The sequence below is a fragment of the Lemur catta genome, chromosome 7, assembly GCF_020740605.2.
Source record: "Lemur catta isolate mLemCat1 chromosome 7, mLemCat1.pri, whole genome shotgun sequence".
NCBI lineage: Eukaryota > Metazoa > Chordata > Mammalia > Primates > Lemuridae > Lemur > Lemur catta.
Window position 1 is genome coordinate 70,585,524 of NC_059134.1, and position 18,106 is coordinate 70,603,629.

General features: G+C 39.3%; 1 protein-coding gene across 1 annotated transcript in view; it reads right to left on the reverse strand.

Annotated features, from left to right (window-relative positions):
- Positions 1-1,616: 1,616 nt before the first annotated feature.
- The window catches only part of SOX6 (SRY-box transcription factor 6), a 383,942-nt gene continuing 367,452 nt past the window's right edge, over positions 1,617-18,106 (reverse strand). The window contains exon 16 of the mRNA XM_045557593.1: positions 1,617-8,252. Within this exon, the coding sequence (XP_045413549.1) occupies positions 7,949-8,252 (304 nt within the window). The 3' untranslated portion in view covers positions 1,617-7,948. The remainder of the gene's footprint in view (positions 8,253-18,106) is intronic.

Below are 18,106 nucleotides of genomic sequence, written 5' to 3' on the forward strand. Positions count from 1 at the left end.
TTACTGCAAAGTCCATATTCTTTTCAATGCCCTGTGCTTACCTGGGCTTTTAAAAATCCACAAGCCAGGCCGGGCGCGGTGGCTCACGCCTGTAATCCTAGCACTCTGGGAGGCCGAGGTGGGTGGATTGCTCAAGGTCAGGAGTTCGAGACCAGCCTGAGCAAGAGCGAGACCCCATCTCTACTAAAAATAGAAAGAAATTATCTGGCCAACTAAAATATATATAGCAAAAATTAGCTGGGCATGGTGGCGCATGCCTGTAGTCCCAGCTACTCGGGAGGCTGAGGCAGTAGGATCGCTTAAGCCCAGGAGTTTGAGGTTGCTGTGAGCTAGGCTGATGCCACGGCACTCACTCTAGCCCGGGCAAAAAAGCGAGACTCTGTCTCAAAAAAAAAAAAAAAAATCCACAAGCCCGACCAGGCATGATGGCTCATGCCTATGATCCTAGCACTTTGGGAGGCCAAGATGGGAGGATAGCTTGAGGTCAGGAGTTCAAGACCAGCCTGAGCAAGAGCGAGACCCCCATGTCTACTAAAATTAGAAAAATTAGCCCATCACTGTGGTGCGTGCCTGTAGTCCCAGCTACTCTGGAGAATCCCTTGAGCCCAGGAATTTGAGGTTGCAGTGAGCTATGATGGGGCCACCGCACTCTAGCCCAGGGTGACAGAGTGAGGAAAAAAACACAAGGTGGGAAGGAGGGACCTGGAGTACTAGGTTTTCAGAACTTACAGCATTTTGTGTCAAACTTACAGTCTGACTAGGATAAAGCAATTTCCACAGCTCCTTGGCTTTTCTTTAGTGAGGTATTTTTTCATAGGAAATATCAAAAGAAGTTGTTGCTGGGCTTCCCCACTCTCCCTTGAACACTTTGGGTCACTCTGGGCTGTTGGTTACTAATTTCCAGAATCCACAGTACTGGCTAGGCTGGTTCAGCAGGTCTCCTGCAAGGGCCCTGCTCACCTCAGCCCACTACCCCACCTCCATCCCTCAGACTCAGAGCACAATGGAATGGCTTTGGAAACATTTTAGAAGCCGGTATCACTGGCAGCAGAGTTTTTCTCTGGGTGCAACTCGTTGGACAAAGAGATGGGAGCTTTCTTCTCTGAGGCAGAAGCTACTGAAGAAGCAGCCAACCACTCCCAACCACTGCGGAGGGAAAGGTTCTGTAAGTGCAGCATTTTTCCACTCGTGGCTGCTAGGTTTGCAGAAGTTGGTGTCAGATGAGAGGCTGGCTCTTAAGGTCTGTTCATACCCAGCAATGCTCTGAGCTTTCATACGCTGTTTCACCCTCCTGAAGAAGTCAGGCATAACAGGCAGTGCCATTCTCTCTCATCTTCTCTTGACAAAAATCCACCTTGGGTCTTGTTCCTCCCTTCTAAATCCACAAGCATTTCCTGCTACAGCCATGTATGCTCCAAAATGAAAGGAGGAGGCAAGTCTCTCCAGGCTAAGAGGGCCGAAGGCTTTTGCAGACCTACCTCTGGGCCAGGCAGAAGCAATGGCAGAAAGCAGGAGGGTTCTGCAGGCTCTAGCAGCAAGCAGGTGGCAGGCCCAGGGCTTGCTGGGCTCCATGGTGGGAACAGTTTGCCGGGCACAGACAAGGCCATACACAGAGGTCATAAAACAAAATTTATCTTTAATTTGTAAGTGTCAACAGCAGTACAAAAGATGGAGTGATGACAACTAGATTAGGGTAGAGAGGACAGTCTTGAGGTAAATGAGCATAAATAGGCAGTTCTTATAGACACTCCCCTGAGGGGCCTGAGCCCCATCATGGCATTTACATTATCACCCAAGGATGGCATGTTTAACATATCAGGAAAGCACCTTGTGCAAAAAGGAAAAAAAAAAAAAGTAGCTAAGGTGCCAACATACACCAGGATAGATAAAGACAGTGTGTCTTTCAATTTTGTCTTTTCCCTTAATTATGAGGCAGAGGAGGGGAAGACTTTGAAAAGTACCACTGAAAGATTATTCAATGTTGAGTTTTATCTCACATCAATACTGCACAACAAAATCCAAGAAGTTTGTGTATGCAACAAAGCTAAGAACAATGATTCATTCCTTTAAATTTGAAGAGATTTTTTTTTTTATTTTTCCCATTTCTTTAATCCTTAGCAAACTCTTTTTTAAATTATTATCAAGAGGAGAGTGTGAGAAAGATGTGATGGCAACCCTTAAGGTCATTTAAAAACTTTACACTGGACTGTACAAGATTTTTTTTTGATAAACTATTTACATTTTCAGACTTTCAAACATATTCAAAGCAGCAATAGACACTAGTTTTTATGGTTTTTTGTTTTTTCTAATTGCCCAAATAGTTACCAGCCATGGGCCAAGTAGGTACCTGCATTATACATAGAATTTCTACAAAGAAAATCTGCACTTAAAAGTTGCTGGAGGGTGTATGAAGTGCCCTTAGAGTCTTAAGGGCCACACCCACAGTGTTGCTATAGGAACCAAAGCACAGTACCTTGACAACAGAGTTGCAGTTGTCCCAACAGCCCGACACAAACTTTACACTTTGAAACAGCAGCCAGCATGTCAGTCCAGCATGTCAGTGAATTGTGCTGATTAAATTAACATAGAATACAATCTCACAATATACATCACAAACAAATTACAACGTTGGGAAATAAAAGAGTTACAGTAAGATAAGTTATGTAGTAACAGCTTATAAGCTTGTCTAAGGTAATAAAAATTTTACATGGCAAATACAATAATGAATGAACATAAATGCTAAGCATTCTAATTTGCTACAAGCTGAAGAATGGTACAATAAAGACTGTACTTTCCAAAAGCAAAAACACATATGACAAAGGAAGACAAACGGAGAATGCACATGAGCAGACCTGCAATGTGCAGCATACAAAACAGTTAAATATTTGCACATTCCCCATACTCCAAGAGCACCAGCACTGAGGCCTTACTTTATGCTTGTGGTTCTTCAGGAATAAGAAACTACTGAGCAAGATATGCCACTGAGTTGCCTTCAAGCTTTCATATTGCCACTGACACCCATTAGAAGAGTGTCTGCACTAAGCATTACCTTTCTGCCCCTCCTCCCACCCCCGCCTCTGCCCCAGAGGTACCAGCACTCAGAATATTTGTTCGTGAACTTGTGGAAAGCACTCTGTTCCCTAAGCGAAAGATGGGATGGGGTCGACAGGAAATGTGTTTGCATATCAATATTTTCAATGATATTAGCACAGGAGCACGCTCAATAGTATATGGCGTCAGAAACAGAACATCATCGGCAGGAATAACAGATAGAAGTTGTTTATTCAGGAAGAAAACATGTCAGGGAGCAGATGACTTAAGGAAATGATGCAAGTGCTTTTGTAAAGGGACAAATGAGGTCATACAATATTATTATACTTTGAGAAGTGAGTTTAAGTGCCAACTCAATCCTTAGACGTGCACAAAATCAGGCGAGGCTACAGAAACCATTTTTTGTCATTTTCTCATTAAAAAGGAAGACCCGGTAATAATTTCAATACATTCCTTTAGCTGCATTTCTTTGCAGTTGTTGGCACTTGGTACAGGACTTCTCATATGATTTAGAACTACTAAGTGATTTTTTTTCCTTTCCCAAATGAGTTGGTAGAGGTCAACTCTTCGCAAAACGAGTAAATTGAGAGAAGCAGCCTCAGCTGTGGTATTCAAGTGACCAGGCTGCCTTCCTTCTGAAGGTAGATGGGCTTCCCCAAACAATCCCTGCTTTCAGCTAGCGCCTGTGCTCCTGGCTCAGGAGGGTGTGCTCTAAAGAAGTAGCCTAGCTTCATAAGGAAAAGAAAGCAGCCTTATTTTCAGCTCTAGAGTGATCACACCCTTTTCAAACACCCCTAGGCTTCTGTGGGGCTAATGTTCCGGGGAGGCCAGAATTTGACAAGCTCAATAGCACTGTGAACCCACATCTGAATTTAGAACTTGGCCTGGGAGTTGGTGTCTGGACCCTGGCAAATCAAACCAGGCCTGAGGACAAGGCTAGAGAGTATCAAATACCAAATGAAGCAAACTGATGTGCTCCTAAAAGGTTGAGCTGGATACCTGTGAAAACAACAAAGCTTCCGTACCTTCCTGAAAAAAGACACTGCCTCACATCAGCCAACGAAATAGAGAAAATGACAGCCTAGCTGCTCATGTCCGCAGATCAACCTTGTCTTTCTCTCTCCCGCCTTCCCTCTCTTCCTTCCTTCTTTCCTTCCTTCCTATTCCATATGGCCCATTATTTTAGGAGAGGATTGTCTGCCAGTGTCCCTATTCCAAGTGACAAGGAAAACCCTGATCTTGTAATTTCCTTAACAAAGTGGAGATAATGTTTATATTTGATTTGAAGATACTATGAAATAGGGAGCACTGAAAAAAAGTTGCTCAACATTCTTTAACTGGCATGGTGGAACTTTTACCAATGGCCAATCTCAGAGGCAGATTTTTGCCTTTATAATGGTATTCATGCTTTGTGCTATTAAATGGTCACAGAACTAGCTTAGAAGATTTATGTGGATTCACAAAGCCAATTGACTCTCTCCTAACTGTACTGGAAATGTAGTATGTTCAATTCATCAATTTTCTGTAAGAAAAAAAGGGAAAAGTCTGAGTCTGTGGACAGTGGGTCCTGAACTCATGAGAACCCCAGTGAAGCACCTTGCTGTCCCCGTGACAGGCCAAACACTGCTCTCTCACTGTCGCTGAAAATTCACTGTCCCCATGAGGTACAGGGGCTTATGAACTTCTGGTTTGGACGAAAACATATGGATAGAGAACAAAAAGGAAATACATAACTTATATCTCACTAAGTATTCATGAACCAAAAATAAATTCTATTTCTATGTTATATTTACACAATTAAAAAATCTAAAATGAGATGGTAAAGTCATAAAAACTTTGTTTAAGCCCCAGTTAAAATAAAATGAAGTGATCCCTATGATTGTCATTCTTAATTTCCATGGATATTTAGAGCCAAACTTGGCTAATAAATAGAATAAACTGCTTAGATGCAAAATTTAGATTCAAATACAGCATCACTGCTTGATCCAATGAAAGAGACGTTTACAATCAGATTGTTCCTGAATAGCTTTTCATTTGTAAGAACATGGCTAGAAGTAACTGAACCCCAGTACTGAGGCAGAGCTGGAGCTAAAACAAAGTGTTCATACACACATGTATTTTGCATAAATAAATGAAATAACAAGACATAAAAATGACTCAAATCCGGCAACTGTGAGGCAAGCCCACACGAGTCGAAACAGATGACTTTTGTTCATGTAGTTTTCGTACAACAGTTTCACATTAGTCAGAAGTGATAAAAAATACCATTTATATCCAGTGCTTATAACACTTACGAAACAACATCTGTGAGTGTGTGTGTTTTTTGTTTTTTTTTTTCTTACTACGAGCAAAATCAAGTTTCAGTCCTAAAGAACAGTCCTTTGTTCTCCACCAGCCCAGAATATCATTTTGGCATGGTCATAAAAACAAACAAAATTAACCTACTATGCTAAATGTTTGCCTCTGTGCAAAATTAATTACATACAATACAAAGCTAGCCATACAACACTCTACCTATGCAACAAAATAAAAAAGGCGAGAGAGCAAAAGCAAAAGCCAAAGAGAAAGAGAAAAAAATATGCGAATGAACTGAGGAGGACAGGTATATAATCAGTAAGACAATAATAAATACTTTTTTTTAGAAAAATGACCTCCTCCTTATCTGAAATAAATGTACAAAAACAACGTTCTAATCCCCAACCAATAGTAAGAACACAACATTCCTATCAGTACCTTAATCAGCTTATAGAGAGCACTCCAGCTAATAGCATAGGTGGTAATATCTTGGCTAGACCTATTTATTGCTATTAGGTATGGCCTTGAGCACTCTTTAAATAAATACGAAGGTACACTATTTTCTTCCAAGTGACAAAATGGCTCAAGAAATCTGATGGGGCTGTTCCTATGTCCTAGTGATGAGATTCTGGGTTGTCCCGTGAGGTGAACTGTCCCGTTCACTGACATTCTCCCCTTGAGCCACTCGGTGAAACCCCCTGTAGGCAACCAGTCCTGGTTTCAGGAAGGTCCAAGTGGCATGGCAGGGCTCCTTGCAGTTAGGAGATGGGTATGAAAGCTCACTGCCTCCCAGCCCGGCAGCACATCTCCAGAGAAACCCTTGTGTGACAAGTGCGGTTCATCTTGTTCACACGTGGGCCTGCCCCCACGCAGCCACAGATACAGGAAGTCGGCCAGGGGAACTTGTCTGCCGCCCCAGGAGCTATCTGTTCCCCAGAGTTCACAGTAGGAACATCCTATACAGGGAATGTATTTCCCACCCCCTTCTCCTTCCCTATGGTTTTCTTCCATTCTCTGGGTTTATTATGACTGTTTGCCTCTATGCTTTGAGGCTGTCATGCGGCCTCTTGCATCCTGGGGATTTTGCAAAGAACTCCCTGGATACGCCAGCTGGGACAAGGCAACTCAGCGTAAAGGTGCCAGCCCATGAGAGCTTCACTGTAGACTCATACATGGCCCACGAACCTTGGGCTTCAGGTTTGGCTGCAGGACTCTCCTGCCTGGCAGTCACCACTGCTGCTCCTCATGCTGAATGGAATTCGGGGGGAGATGCCACTGATGCAGACCCTACCGCTTGTGCTGAACTGAAGGAGGGGGACATTCTGGCAAAATACTTGAGGTCACAATGAACCTCAGGGGCATACTTGTTTACGTGTGAGACTACACACCTATATCCAAATACACAGCCCTGCAGCCAGATATACACTCATGCTGAAAAACCACAATATAGGTATTTAATAGTATCATGGTTTCAAAAATGCTTCCAGATGCTCCGGGGCCATAAAATCACTATGTACATCTTTTGTATCTAGCAGGAGAAGGAGGTGAAAAGGGCTAAAGAGTTCTTGGGGGAAGGAGGGTGAAAAACAAGAATTATTAAATTAATGCCACCAACAATTTTTTAAAAAAATAAATAGTAAGTGGACCCTTGACATTCTGGAATGAATAAATTATTTAAGAGAAAATGTGTTAAGACTGAATGTCAGGGTTAGAGGCAAAGGGATAATGGATGTAGTGAGAGGTGGTCTCCTGCGGAGAAGACCACCGTGTCGGTATCTGGTGTGGCGATCGCTCTGGTGTGTGTATGTCATACCACGTCACACACTGATGGCACGTCAAGAGGCAAACACAATTGGGTACATGCACTGTGGCAACCTTGTTCGTTCCTTACAATATCTTGTCTCCAGATTCCTGAGTACTTTACCATTTTCTGGAAAAAAAAAGTTGGTTTGCTATTTTATTTTCAGATGCCAAAGATTGTCTAAGACTTTGCAGTGTCTCCTTTAAGACTTTCAAAATATTAAGATTCAAAAGTTATGAAAAAGTTTGGCACATTCAAAGTTTAACTCTACACATGGAAAAATGGAATTCCGAGGCCTTTTGAATATGCTCTACATGAAGCTGCACACGCTGTGGACTTGTTCTGTTTCACAATATGAAATCCTCAGTTGTTTTCTAAAATAATTCAGAATAAAAACACATTCACAACCTGTAGGCCGGCACAGCATACCTGAGTGAGAATGTTTAACCCCATCTAAAACAGTAACTTAAACCTTTATCAACATCCAAAAGAAAAAAAAAAGTAAGACAAAAATATAAGACTTGTAAGACAGCTATGGGTTGAGATAAGTTTTCAAGTCCTGGTGTCTCATATTTAATATGTCTTCACCTAAATTAAAAAACAACAACAACAACAACGACAAAAAACTCAAGTTCATGAAAAAATCAGGGAAAACTTAATCTGTCTCACACTTTATGAAACAATTAAGACCATTCTGCTGATGTAATTGTGGAGCCACAAATGCATGCGGGCTCTTTAAGAACTTTTTGTTGGGGGTGGGGTGAAATGTCAGAGTATTTTAATTCAGCAAACAAAAACTCCTCAGTTGGCACTGACAGCCTCTGGGGCCTCATTTTCACTGCTATAGTCTGATTTGGGGTCATCTTCATAGTCGTCATACATTTCCATTTCATCCTCTCCATTAATCATTTCATTTCCAGCTAGGCTTCCGCCATCTGTCTTCATACCATAAGTGCTCTGGATGACCGGGAGGCTGGGCTCTGGGCTGGCTGAGGTGCTAGAGCAGTCAGATGTCATCTGAGGCGATGGTGTGGTAGTTGCCATAGTGATAGCACCAGGATACACAACACCTGTTCCTGTGGTGATTGGAATCTGAGGCTGTTGCCTGTATAGATTCAAAAATAAATAAATAAGTAAAAATAAATAAAACAGAGGGGAATATCTATATACAGGTTCTTGTGTGGCATTGGAATTCATCTCCTACACCTTCCAAAGGGGGGCCCTGTTTAACATTCTAAAGGAGTACAAACATGTGACAAAGGTGTTCCCTGGATGAACCCTGCACATTTCCCTGATGTTGTGGTTGGGGGTTAAACAATATAATGGAGCAATTTATTGATGGCTTTACCACATAAAGACAGGGTTCTTTTAACATGGCAAATATGGCAAAGCATGGATAACACTTGGCATTAGGAACAAATGCTTTACTTACACAAAGTTATATGTGAGATCAATTTTTAAGATCTTTCAGAGCATTTGTTTTTTTTATTTGAGCTCATCATGGGGGTACATAAGTTCAGGTCATATACATTGTCCATGTCCCGCCCATCCCCCCGAGTCAGAGTCCCAAGCGCGTCCATTCTCATTCTCCAGACAGTGCGCCTGGCACTCATCAGGTAGTCATACCTCCATCCCCTCCCACCCCACCTACCCGGGTCTGCACCTTCAAGCATGACCATTCCCCAGAGGGTGCGCAACGCACTCGTCATGTAGGCATACACCCATCCCCTCCCCCCACCCCCATCCCAGTCTGATATCCAATTGGTACCCTTCCCCGATGTACATTTAGGTGATGATCAGGGAAACCAGTTTTCTGGTGAGTACATGTGATGCTTGTTTTTCCACTCTTTGGATACTTCACTTAATATAATGGGTTCCAGCTCTCTCCAGGAGAACCAAAGAGATGTCGTATCATCGTTATTTCTTATAGCTGAGTAGTACTCCATGGTATACATATACCACAGTTTACTAATCCATTCGTGGATTGATGGGCACTTGGGTTGTTTCCACATCTTTGCAATTGTGAATTGTGCTGCTATAAACATTTGGGTACAGGTGTCTTTGTTAAAGAATGACTTTTGTTCTTCTGGGTATATGCCCAATAATGGGATTGCTGGATCAAATGGTAGGTCTACTTGAATCTGTTTAAGGTATCTCCATAATGCTTTCCATAGGGGTTGCACTAGTTTGCATTCCCACCAGCAGTGTATGAGTGTTCCTGTCTCTCCGCATCCACGCCAACATGTGTTGTTTTGGGATTTTTTGATAAAGGCCATTCTCACCGGAGTTAAGTGGTATCTCATTGTGGTTTTGATTTGCATTTCCCTGATGATTAGGGATGTTGAGCATTTTTTCTTATGTTTTTTTAGCCATTCTTATGTCTTCTTTTGAAAAATTTCTATTCATGTCATTTGCCCATTTTTTGATAGGATTGTTTGATTTTTTCTTGCTGATTTTCCTGAGTTCTAAATAGATTCTTGTTATCAGTCTTTTATCTGATGTGTAGTATGCGAAAATTTTTTCCCATTCTGTAGGCTGTCGTTTATTTTCGTGACTGTTTCTTTGGTTGTGCAGAAGCTTTTTAATTTAATCAGGTCCCATTCGTTTATTTTTGTTGTTGCTGCGATTGCCTTAGGGGTTTTCTTCATAAATTCTTTGCCTAGACCAATGTCTGTAAGAGTCTTTCCTACATTTTCTTCTAGAATTCTAATCGTTTCCCATTTAAGGTTTAAATCTGTTATCCACCGTGATTTGATTTTTGTGAGAGGTGAAATCTGTGGGTCCTGTTTCAGTCTTCTACATGTGGCTATCCAGTTTTCCCAGCACCATTTATTGAATAGGGACTCTTGTCCCCAGAGTATGTTTTTGTCTATTTTGTCAAAGATTAGATGGTTATATGAGGATGGTTTTATATTTGGGTTTTCTGTTCTGTTCCACTGGTCTGTGTCCCTGCCCTTGTGCCAATACCAAGCAGTTTTAAGCACCACAGCTTTGTAGTATAGTTTGAAGTCTGGCAAATCAATACCTCCCATTTTGTTTTTATTGCTTAAGATTGCTTTTGCTATACGGGGTCTTCTCTGATTCCATACAAAGTGTATAATTATTTTTTCTAAATCTGTGAAAAATGATGTTGGTAATTTAATAGGAATTGCACTGAATCTATAGATTACTTTGGGTAGTATAGACATTTTAACAATGTTAATTCTTCCAATCCATGAGCATGGTATGGATTTCCACTTATTTACGTGTTCTGCAATTTCCTTCCTTAGCGTTTCATAGTTCTCTTTATAGAGGTCCTTTACCTCTTTAGTTAAATATATTCCTAGATATTTTATTTTCTTTGTTGTTATTTTGAAAGGTATTGAGTCCTTAATTTGGTTCTCCGATTGAATGGTATTGGCATATATGAATGCCTCTGATTTGTGTGTATTGACTTTGTAACCTGGGACATTACTGAATTCGTTAATTAATTCCAGGAGTCTCTTGGTTTAGTCCTTGGGGTTTTCCAGATACAACATCATGTCATCAGCGAAGAGTGAGAGTTTGATCTCTTCTGTCCCTATTTGGACACCCTTGATTCTGCTCTCTCGTCTGATAGCTCTCGCAAGGACTTCTAATACTATGTTGAAAAGTAATGGGGACAGTGGGCAGCCTTATCTGGTTCCAGTTCTGAGTCGGAATGCTTTCAATTTTTCCCCATTCTGTATGATGTTGGCTGTGGGTTTGTCATATATGGCTTGTATCATTTTTAGGTAGGTCCCATTTATGCCTATGTTGTTAAGTGTTTTTATCATAAAAGGGTGTTGAATTTTGTCAAATGCTTTTTCTGCATCTATTGAGAGGATCATATGGTCTTTATTTTTGCTTCTATTTATGTGGTTAATTACATTTATAGATTTTCGTATGTTGAACCACCCCTGCATCTCAGGGATGAAGCCTACTTGGTCGTGATGAATCTAGTTGCATAAGACATTATAATGACACTATTAAGTAGGTTTCTATCATCTTCACCTCGATTTGAGAATTGCACAGAGGAAAGATCAAAGGTGAGAAAGGACCTAGTATATCTCAAAGAATCAGATTTCGCAAAGCATTCATTTGTTGTCTTTGTAAATGTCTACTTATTTCTGTGGCTGAACTTATAGGGACGGATCCTCATGAAAGGTTTATCTTGGATGTCATTATTCCTGAGGCCCTGGGCTGAAACTGGGGCTGGGACTGGACCAGTCAGGAGTAAAGCGCAATGAAAGCTCTGCAATTTAACAGAGTAACAGACACCAGACATGATGCCTCACCCTATATCCCAGTGTGTGCCAAGGCCTGGCCACACCAGATCATTCTTTCACAATACTACCCTGGTCAAATAAACTTAACAGATCTTTTGTGAAGATCTGTCTCTCTCTGGCAGGGAGACATGGCTACGCTGTCTCTCTACTTAACTTGTGGCATTAAAACTGGTATGTAAAAATTAAAAATTTACTTAACTCAGAGACTATGACTGAAATAATATTTTCTTGTATGTAGTATTCACCAAGTATTTCTTAATCTTTTATGGACAGTAAATTAAGGTTAAAATTTGCTTCAAAATGTCATTGTAACTGTCCTTTCTAAGCCTCAGTTTCCATACATTTATAAAAGCTGAGGTCAGGGAAGTTCTGGAAGGTCCTTCCACCTTTTTGTACTCATGGCTCAGGTCAATCATCACTTCGACAATTCTTATTGACCCTACACATTATCACTGAAACTTTCTACCTACCCCACTCTGACAGGAAAATATACTAAATCTATGAAGAAGTAGCTAGTTACCAGCTATTCTTTGACATGTCCATAAAGAGCATAATTTTCTCACAAAGATCTGCATGCCCTCCAGTATAATGGAAGGAATAATTATGATAGAGATTGCCTAGAAACATGGTGTCTAATATCTGATCATGCTGTCTTTACCAACATCTTTCAATCACTACGAGGCAAAATGATTATTCTGTAACCTTTCACTAACATAATGTATAAAATATTTTCATACATATTACCTCCTTCAATTAACATGAAAACCCCATTAGTTATTATTATTCCCAAATGAGTTCTTGCTCCAGACCTTGCACTTGATAACTAGAAGAGCCAAAATTTGAACCTAAGTTGTCACCTGACTTGAATTACATCACTCTTTCCTTTATAGATATTCAATATACAGATACACTAAGCTTGGTGTATGTCATAAAAATCCTGACTTCTATAGAGCCTGTCAGCACCCAGCTGACACTAAGCACCTGATATTGATCCAATTTTTATGACTCTCATGGTGAGTTTTTTTGATTGCCTGAAGGAAGTAGATAACAGAGGAATCTAAATATATGTATAGAAACAGCTTATAAAATATTAGTTTCCTTCTCATAGAACCAAATTCTAAGACAGTATCCTCCTTGCTTCCTAAGTTTTGAGCAAATTAACACATATTAAATTTCATGCTAACCTTCCCAAGGCAGTGAATGCTTCATTAATTGTTTTTACTGTATTTGGATTATTTCAATAACAATATTTTGGCTTTAATCACATTATGAGTGTAGAGTGAAAACTTTTACTGCAATATTAACCCATTTTACAGATTCCCTAATTTGGCAAGCTGATCTATAATATTTAATATAAACTATGCATACCAATACAAATTATGAAATAGATTTTCTTTCCACAAAGAATAGATGGTCATATTTGCAGTATTTTTATCAGAATATATATATCCATAGTTCTACTAAATAAGTATAGATTGACTCCCTATTATGTGCTGGAGACTAGAAGTAGATGCTTTCACATGATCTTATTAAATATTCATAATAAGCTTGAGAGGTAAGTCATACTTCCCCTCTTTTATAGATGAAGTAACCAATTAAGGTTCGGAGAGTTCCAGTGGTTTGTCCAAGGCCACCCATGTACCACAGTCAGGAGTTGAACCCTTTATGTCACAAATCTCTACCAGACATAAAGATTGGGGTGAGAGAGGCAAGCCTACACTATCAGAAATATAGTTAGCAATTTGGTCTCCACATATTTAACAGTATTTGGAAATTAAGCTGGTAATGGGATGATAAAAATAAACAAGCACATAAAACATCTGTACCATTTATTTTCTGGAATGAGACACATATGATATTCAAAAGCCTATTCCTGGGTGGTAGAGAGACAGATATCACACTGCTTTAAGCCCCCAGCCAGTGCTAAAAGCAGTGGTAAAAACCCAGGCATCACTCCTCACCTTGAGGAAATGAAGGTAGTCCCGCCTTGGTCAAGGTCCCACATTCACATACAACTGTTTCGGGTTGTACCTAAATTTAGAGTGAGAATTTATTCCTGTAGACATGATCTTTGCCTCACCAAGGCCTTCTGGGAAGAAGGTTATATGGTATAATGCAAAGGGCTCAGACAGACTGGGGTTTAAATCCCAGCTCCACCAGTTGCTGGCTAGGTAATCTTGGGCAGGCTAATTAGCATCACCGACACTCCCTCTCCTCATCTAAAAATTAGAATAATCACACTTACTTGACAGGATTGTCAAGAAGATTAAGTAAGAACATATATGTAAACATTACATATGTAGAGTAGAAACTCAAATGTCAATTCCTTTTCTTTCCCCCTTTGGGAAGTTGGTATAAACCTCACAGAGAGCAAGCATGTTCTGGGTCTGGGAGGGCACCAAGGAAATGACAAGGTAATGGGCTGGACTCTCCATTTGTGCTAGCCCATGAGAGCCATTTGGAATCAACAGCAACAACAGACTGTAAAACAATATTCTGCTTATTTGATTTGGACGTCTAAACATCATCTCAACCTTTTAGGTATAAAACTTGAACTCCTGATCATTTTCCCATATACTTGCTCCTCTCACAGCCATACTGTTTTTGATTTATGATTATTTCTTATTTCCAGTTTCTCAGGCCAATGCTTTGTAGCTGTATTTCTTTCAAATCCTATATCCAATGTATCAGCAAATCCTATTGGTTCTTCCTCAGAAATTTATCCAGAATCTATCTACTTCTTATCACCTCCACCCCTACAAACCTGGTCCATGCCACCATCAACCCTAGTCTGGTTTATTGTAAGAGCCTGGCCTCCTTGTTATAGGCCATTCCCCCTTCAGACAATTCTCAATACAGTAGATACAGTGACCCTTTCAAATCCTAAGTCAGATCACAGCACTCCTCTGCTTCTCACTCTTCAATGCCTTTCCATACCACTCAAGGGCAAATTCAAAGTCTTCACAATGGCCTACAAGCCCTTTCATGATTTGGCACCCTGTTACCTCTCAGACATCTATTATTCTTTCTGCCTACTCATTTTGCAGCTGTCATTCTGGCCTCTTTATTTCTTGAACAAGTGAGGCACAATCTTCCCTTAGGACCTGTGCAGTTACTATTTTCTCTGCCTGCTTCTCCCAGATAACTGCACATCTTGCTCCCTTACCCACTCGGGTCTTTGTACAAATGTTACCTTCTCAGTCAGGTTTTATATGGCTGTCCTATTTAAAATTGCACCCCATCCTCTGAAACTCCCTACCCCTTCACTATTTTACTTTGTTCTAAGGTACTTATCACTATTTTATATTTATTCATTTATTGATTGTCTGATTTCTACCATTTGAATGTCAGCTTCATAAGGACAGGAATTTTCACGGACACAGCTCCCAGAGCCGAGACAATGATTGTAACAGAGGAGGCACTCGATAAATATCTGCTTAATACACAGATTGAATTAATGAATGAATGAACTAGTGAATGAGAAGAAAAACACGTGAAAATTCTAGGTGACCTATTCTAGAGAAGAAAAGCTTTAATGAGACTAGATGTATGGGAGGGAAAGTGGTGGAGAAAGGATATGAATATAAACAACTTCAGATGCTTGAATGATTATCCTCATAAAAAAGGGAGGGATTTGTTGTAGGAGAGACCAACAATAGGATTAGAACCAACCTTCAAAGTAGCAGAAAGGCAGATATGGCTCAGTTAAGAGCAAAGAACTTTCTTGCATTAGGAGATGTTCCACAAAGGATCTAGCTATCTTGGGAAGTGGCAAGCTTTCTAGCCCTGGGAAAGTCTGAGCAAAGCTTAGAGAGGACTCCTACGATGGCTGCTTGAAGTATATAATGTCTGAGACCTCTTCTATGTTACAACTGATTCTGTGCATGCAAAATCATAAGCTAATTGTCACACTGATCTTGTTATCATATTGTCATTATCAGCATAAAAACAGACTAAAATATTAACTATGTATAGCTAATTATACTTGAAGAAGCCTGACTTTCAAGGGCTTCCAAAATATTGCTCTTCCTTACTTATCTTACATTTTCTTTACTGCCAGAGGAAATTCCTAGGCTACCCTCCTTCTTTATTGTTGAACATTCCCACATTTTCTCTCATGTGTTCATGCTCTCCTTCATGCTAAAGCATGGACAGACTTTCCACCAGTCTGACCTACCCAAACCTCAATTCCCTTCCTCAAGGATGCCCTATGTTTGGCCCTAATGCATAGTAATCTCTCTTCTTTTGAGCTTTAGTTGCTCTTGTCTATATAATCAAGATGAGTAGTTCATTACATGTTATATACAGTATTATTCTACATATTCTGTGTGCATGCATGTATATGTATATATAGAGAAAACAAACTATTATTTGCTACTCTATTCATCTATGTGTCTAGCTTCTCCAACTAGAGCATTCTCTGAATGCTCATGTGTACAGAAATAATGCCTCATGTAATGTATTAATTTAGTACAGTGCTGAACACATAGCTGGTTTCAAATAGGCCCTTACCAATTGATTGACGAATCAATGAACAAAATGAAAAATACAGCCAGCAGGCTCAAGCTTTGTCTATCAGAAATTACTTTCCTAAAAAGCATTTTTCCTTCCTTTATAGATCAATTTCAAAGTCAAAATTCAAACACTGCAAATTTTGCAAACAGGAATAGCTGGCAGGTATCGGGCTTTACAAATAATAAATGTGTATATTAAAAAAGCTGTAGGTTTTTGTAAAAGTGTATACATGCAGCTGATATGAACAGAGATGGCTAAGAACCCTCCCTCCCAGTCTAAATAAAGGATTTAAGCTGGCTCTGATAGAGCACAGAATTGCTGTATGGTTTTCAAATTACAAAACTATTTCTGGAGTATAGTCTAGCTTTGCCATTTGCAAAGTAACTACATATTTATGCTGGCAAAACCCCATTGTTTGCTGGCCCTTCAGACCTTTACAAAGTCTATAAATAAAGGCAACATAATTTGTTTCGTCAGATCAGCCTATACATTACACATCTTGGTAGTCGATATTGCAGGAAGGAATGAAAATAATAGAAAGCCTTTTACTTTACTTTTTACTTTACTGGAGGTTCTGATCCAGTTTCTTTATAGGAGGACAATACTGAAAACATTATGCCTAATGTATGCTAATTTAATTATGTTATTTTATTTATTATTTTTAATTATATTTATAAGTTATTTATCTTGTAGGCTTGATTCAACCTCTTTACAATTAAGATCAAAATGGCAAATGTTCAAAATCACTTATTGCACAAGGCATTAGAAAATAATTCTTTTAATATAATATAAAACATATACTTGGCACATGGTATTATTTTTCTAGAATACTAAGATTTACTCTAATTTAGAGCTTACCATGTACCAGACACTGTTCTAAGAACTTTACATATGTTATGTTATTCAATCTTCAGAAGGGTTCTATGTTGTCAGTATTATTGTAATTCTCATTCTATATATGAGGAAACTGAGGTACAGAGAGTTTAAATAAATTTCCCAAGGGAAAGTGGAGAGTTCAGAGGAATAAAGATTGCTATACATTAGTTCCTACAACTAGGAAGAAGATCTAGTAATTGAGCCAGAACAGTCTGGCTCCAGAATTGATACTCTTAGCCACTACACTATACAGCCTCTAAACAATTTGTAGGCTCTAATTGAGAGATATGTGTTATTGGTAAAAAGGACATATGTTTCACATTCACATAAACCTGGTTTAAATCTCAGCTCTGCCATTTACTAGCTGTGTAGCCTTGGACAAATCATTTAACATCTCTGAACACTGTGTTTTTCAATCCTATAGTGAGGATGATATTGCTTACCTTGTAAATTTGTTGTATTTTCAAACATCTATATAATTCACTCAGCACAGTACATAGATACAGTAAGTATTCAATAATTTTCCATTATCATTGCTTAATAAGTAGTCCCAAATTTAATATTTTATAGTAGTTGTCCCTCGGTATCCATAGGGAATTGGTTCCAGGACTCCTCACTGATACTGAAATCCATGGATGCTCAAGTCTCTTATATAAAATGGTGTAGTATTTGCATATAACCTACATATACACATCCTCCTGTATACTTTAAATCATCTCTAGATTACTGGTAATATCTAACATGGTGTAAATGCTATATAAATGTTATTATACTATATTGTTTAGGAAATAATAAAAAAACTGTACATGTTCAGTATAGTTGCAATCATAGGCCTAACTACATATTACACATCAGCAACAATGCAACATCCTCTGGAATTTTTAAAACAATATTTTCAATTCACAGTTGGTTGAATCTGCAGATGTGGAACCCACAGATATAGAGGCCTAAATGTATCCACATAATTCTCTATTAGTTCACAGATAAATTATCAAGTAAGTTTCAAATAAATGGAAGTACATTTGGTCGTAGTTCTTTGGGTAAGACATCATTGTAACTATGTGTACCCTAATGAATATCATTCTACATTAATAGTTCTCATCAGGATTATTACAAAACTCTGATACTTATTCTGTGAATTGAAGAGGTTAAATCCAAGGTAAGAGCTAACCTTACTCCATTCCATATTATTGATAAATTCATTTCATAATAGCTAAGTAAAAAAATCTAACTCATCAGCAGCAATTGTGTAGTCAGTAAAATGCATGAAAATGTTGAATAT